Here is a 4824-nt window from a genome sequence, read left to right as displayed (position 1 = left end):
TTCTCTTCGGGAGTTCCTCTTATTAAAGCGGAAGCAAGTTGAATAGCACGCCACGCCTTGTGATACCCAATATCTAGTCCATGCAATTTTTTGCATCTCTGCCATGAAAGCTGGTGTAACTTCAAACCTTGGGTCTCGAAGATTGTCGATAATGTAACCACTAATCAACTTTGAAGTAGCATGCCTTTGATCAGCTTTCATAGTGTTAACAGAGCAGTCATGCTTTTTCTCAATCTTTACTATCTTGAACAGTGTTAAATCTTTAATTCTGAAAGCACGCACACACCAACAACACCTATCATCACTGCATTTCAATGAATATCTTGTTGAGCTTGATCTAACAACCTTGAATTCAAAATGTCCTTTAATTGCTATATTGGAAAAACAGTTAATTATACTCTTCTTCTTGTCAAATGCTGATCCGACTTTTATTTCATCTAACGAAGCATTTTCTCTTAATATCGTAGTTGGGGATTCTTTTTGTTTCAAATTTGATCTTCGTCTAGTTAGTTGAGTAGAGGTTTTTCAGCAACTTCTTTGATTACCGGTGCACTCTCTAAGACTTGAATACCCAAAGCTTGTTCGTTGTCAATCTCTATAATGCTTTGTCCTTCTACTTGAATAGAATCAAATGTTTGATGCACCTCTTCAGTTATTGGTTGAGCTTCAACCATATCTATTTCCATTATCTGTTGGCATTTGTCTTGATTGTCATGTTAAGTTTCTCTGTTGACATATGTTTGAAGCACCTCTTCAGTTATTGCTTGAGCTTCAACCATATCTATTTCCATTATCTGTTGGCATTTGTTTTGATTGTCATGTTGAGTTTCTGTGTTGACATGTTCGTTGCTTGTTGATCCAAAAACTCTTTCCGAAATATCAACAATGAAACGACAGCCCTTGAAGAGTGAATGAGTTTTTAGTAACTCTATACATGTGTGAAGATCTAATCTTTGGATACAAGCATTCCTTTGCTTGTACCAAGGTTGATATTAAACCATATCACTGCTTCAAACTTGTGTCTGTCCAATTCAATAACCTCAAAGATCTGTTTAATGAAATCTTCAAACCGAATTGACTTAGATACTAGAACAAACTTTGTTTGATGATCAAGATATTTATAGTCTTCAGTCCATCTACCATTAAAAGCAACTATAATGCATATTGTTTCCATCCTGCAAGTCAAGAGAATGGGAAACTCAGGACATATTTTATAAAGCAATCCTTGTATAATTAAGAACAGGTACTGTAAGTTCAAGACCAAGTGTCCTTAACATTTGAACTTGGAATTCAAAGTTAAGGACTGTCTGTCCTTAACTTTTGAACATGTAATTGAAACTTAAGGATTGCATGTACTTAACTTTTGAACTTGAAATTCAAACTTAAGGACTGCCTATCCTTAACTTTTGAACCTTCAAGTCAAACTTAAGGACTCATGTCCTTAACTTTTCAACCTGTAATTCAAACTTTAGGACTTCCTGTCCTTAACTTTTGAACCTGCAAGGACTTCCTGTCCTTAACTTTTGAACCTGAAATTCAAACTTAAGGACTTCCTGTCCTTAACTTTTGAACCTGCAAGTAAAACTTAAGGACTTTCTGTCCTTAACTTTTGAACCTGAAATTCAAACTTAAGGACTTCCTGTCCTTAACTTTTGAACCTGCAAATAAAACTTAAGGACTTCCTGTCCTTAACTTTTGAACTTGCAAGTCAAACTTAAGGACTCATGTCCTTAACTTTTCAATCTGTAATTCAAACTTAAGGACTTCCTGTCCTTAACTTTTTCAATTTGAAACTCAAACTTCAGGACTTAGTGTACTTTACTTTTTCAAAACAATTTGCAAAACTATGACAGTATGTCCTTAATATACAGAAGAACAGCAACAAAGTTAAGGACATTGTGTCCTTAACTTTTTCAATTCAATTTGCAAAATGAGGACACTATGTCCTTAATATTATGTGCTCAATTTTTATAGAATTATCATAGGAGGCGATGTCCTTAACTTTATCAATCCAGAAATTCAAAAAAAAAAAAAGAATCAAATTTCTACTTACTGTATAAAAATCAATAGAAATCAGAAGGAGTATAACTATGTCGAAATAAAAATCAATAGAAACACATAAAAGTATAACTTACTGTAAATCTATGTCGATTTTTGGATGAGAATGTTGAATTTTTGAAATCGGAAGAGAATTTTCTTCAATTTCGACGATCACAGTGAAGTGCTTTTGCGCTGCTGCTGCTCGTTAATGTTAGCGTAGGTATAAGTTATAGCAGAAGGGTATTTTCGTCCGGTCAGGTATAAGTTTATTAAACCAGTGGCTAAAGACTAAAGACATTTAAAATACTGGCTTTAAAATAAAGACAGGTGCTGTTAGTGGCTATTTGTGCACATCCCCCGCAAATGCTGATATAGAGCCCAGAGCTCAAAGCCCAAGTTTCTGAACTGGAGCTTGCGTCAAACTGTAAAACATCTTAGGATCTCCAGTCGGAGCGTGAAAGTCCGATTCAATGGGAGACAACAGCGCTACAACCACCGCACCTTCGCCGGCGAAAACCGCCGCGGTGGAAGATGCTCTTCTCAAGCAATTCTTTGCTGAGGTCAGTGAAGTTGAACGCGATAACGAAGTTAACAGGTTCATCTCTTCAATCAATTTGCTTCTAGTTGTTATTTAGTCGATTTTTGTTCGCATATTCATATCTCCGTGTGTATAACTTTGCCAAGCAACTAGCTAGGCTGATACTTGTATGCTAATCTGGACGGGTAATTTTAGCGTGATCTTTGGAAAAAAGATGCGTAAGGCTGGTAGGATTGATTACCGGAAAATTTTCTTCCCTTTAGGCGAAATAAATACTTTACCTTATAGTAAATTTAGTAATAAATTAGTGTATAAGCCGTATGAAACCATAATTTCGTAGGCAGAAGAATCCATGTGTTTATGATGATTTGAGATGTTAAATTGAGCAGTAAGGAGCCAATATTTTTGTAATTGATTGTATTAAAAGGAGGAGGAAAAGAAAAACCGTGTTCACTGTAATGGTTTGATTGGTTTCAGTTAGAATCATAAAGCCAACTCTTATCATCATGATCAATGAGGATAAGAACTCCAAAATGAGTCTCATGGATGATAACATGTATTTCTGCCGTGAACTTCTCTTGTCCTATTCCTGGGAGGCACTCAACTTCATGCTAAGTTACAGAACAACAAAAAAATAAAGAAAGGAAAGGGTGCTTTGTTATTGGATTGATGGAATAGTCTCATAGAAGTGTTAATTTATGGTTGTGGTTGAGTATGGTGGTTGTGGGTGGTGGTAGTTGATAGTGGTGGTGGTGGTGATGGTTTTTTTTTTGTGTGTGGTGGGGGGGGGGGGGTGCGAAAGAGGGTGGAATGGTGGGAAAATCTTCTTCGCGGATATCCTTGAGTGGATAGCATTTTAATAATTATAAGAACATTGTTATAGGTTTTAATTATTCAGATCTATTCATCCGTTGTAGGAAAAAAAAACACTTACTGGTTGAGATGTGAATGACTAAAGATTCAGTCCAAAAAAATTCACACTTAATAAGTAGAGTATGAATGATTAAGATTTAGACCTTCATTAAGTGCAAACAAATGATATCTTACATCTGTCTAGGTTTGGAGGGATTGAAAATACTAATGGGTAGAAGTAGCACAGTCTCAGTTATCCCAACCTGAAAAATGGAAATAGACTTCACTCCTTGTTTACTTCCTCCCTCTTATGAAACCTAACCTTCTTTCTCCACACCAACCTGAGCTATAGTTTTGGATCTGATAGTTTTAGATGTGCATCCATTGAGGTTGAGTTTAAGTTAGACAGTTCTCATTTGTTTGTAGATTTAAATCTGCTAGGGATCAACTATTTTCTCCTCTGGTTGTTGTAAAACACTCGATGCTACTTTCTGGTTATCTCTTCAATAAGTTTGAGTTTTTCTTTATAATATCGTGTTTAGACTGTTGTGTGTTTTAGTGTTTGTCTACTGATGTGAGTTGTTTTTTTGGGTCAGAATCAATTTGAATTCTGTTATCGATTTCCTATTTCTCATTCTATGTTTGTTATTTGGGTTAAAATTTAAAAACTATGCAGGATCCTTTCATGCTTCAAGTTGAATCCTTTTGACTACCTTAACCTGTCATTTGATTCATCCATTGATGAAGTCAAAAAGCAATATCGTAAGGTGTAAATTTGTGAAACATTTTCATTTGACAAACCATTCCCTTATTCTGTCATATTATCTAATATGTTGACTTGAATTACATGTAGTTATCTTTGCTTGTTCACCCTGACAAGTGCAAGCATCCACAAGCAAAGGAGGCATTTGGCGGTAAGGAAGTTGCTCTTCCTTTCTGTGCCACTTTGTATTCCATTTATTTTAGGTGGTTCTTTGAGTGAAGGATTATTCTATTTATTTTATCTCCTTTTGGTAGGATAAATTTCACGAAGTTATAGGGATTGTGCTCTTCCTATATCACTTTAACTGCAAGATATATGATTTTGCATTAAGAATTTTGAGTGTAGGTTTACTGAACTTCTTGCATCTACCTTCAAGAAAACCATCAAGAGAGCCTAATCCATTCACTTTCTTTCAAGTTTGTCTTTTGTAAAACCATACAACTAGAATGTCTTCATAGGTACTGGATGTTTGGACTTACATTGACCCAGATGTTCATGTAAAGGCACAGTAAATGTGATATGAGCTTCTTGTTTTTGTTTAAATTACTTTAAGGTGACACCGTGTAGCATATCATATGATTTTTTGGCTAGAACATTGTTCTCGCTTCAAATATTGTCCTTAGAAAGCTTG

At 35.4% G+C, this 4824-nt stretch overlaps 1 protein-coding gene across 1 annotated transcript; it reads left to right on the top strand.

Annotated features, from left to right (window-relative positions):
• Positions 1-2434: 2434 nt before the first annotated feature.
• LOC109222577 (J domain-containing protein spf31-like) lies at positions 2435-4427 on the top strand. Its single transcript, XM_019386921.1, has 3 exons — positions 2435-2635; positions 4107-4197; positions 4284-4427. The coding sequence occupies exons 1-3, from the start codon at positions 2511-2513 to the stop codon at positions 4410-4412; spliced, it is 345 nt and encodes a 114-aa protein (XP_019242466.1). The 5' UTR covers positions 2435-2510; the 3' UTR covers positions 4413-4427.
• The last annotated feature ends 397 nt before the right edge of the window (positions 4428-4824 follow it).

The sequence above is a fragment of the Nicotiana attenuata genome, unplaced genomic scaffold (assembly GCF_001879085.1).
Source record: "Nicotiana attenuata strain UT unplaced genomic scaffold, NIATTr2, whole genome shotgun sequence".
Lineage (NCBI taxonomy): Eukaryota > Viridiplantae > Streptophyta > Magnoliopsida > Solanales > Solanaceae > Nicotiana > Nicotiana attenuata.
The sequence above is the reverse complement of the archived record's forward strand: the minus strand, read 5'-3'. Positions and strand labels throughout refer to the sequence as shown.

What these genes read in the sequence shown, in the direction of transcription:
- LOC109222577 (XM_019386921.1), top strand. Translation starts at nt 2,511, where the DNA reads ATGGGAGACAACAGCGCTACAACCACCGCACCTTCGCCGGCGAAAACC. An exon ending in CGCGATAACGAAGTTAACAG is followed by an intron (nt 2,636 to 4,106) that starts GTTCATCTCTTC and finishes AAAACTATGCAG; the next exon opens with GATCCTTTCATGCTTCAAGT. An exon ending in TCAAAAAGCAATATCGTAAG is followed by an intron (nt 4,198 to 4,283) that starts GTGTAAATTTGT and finishes AATTACATGTAG; the next exon opens with TTATCTTTGCTTGTTCACCC.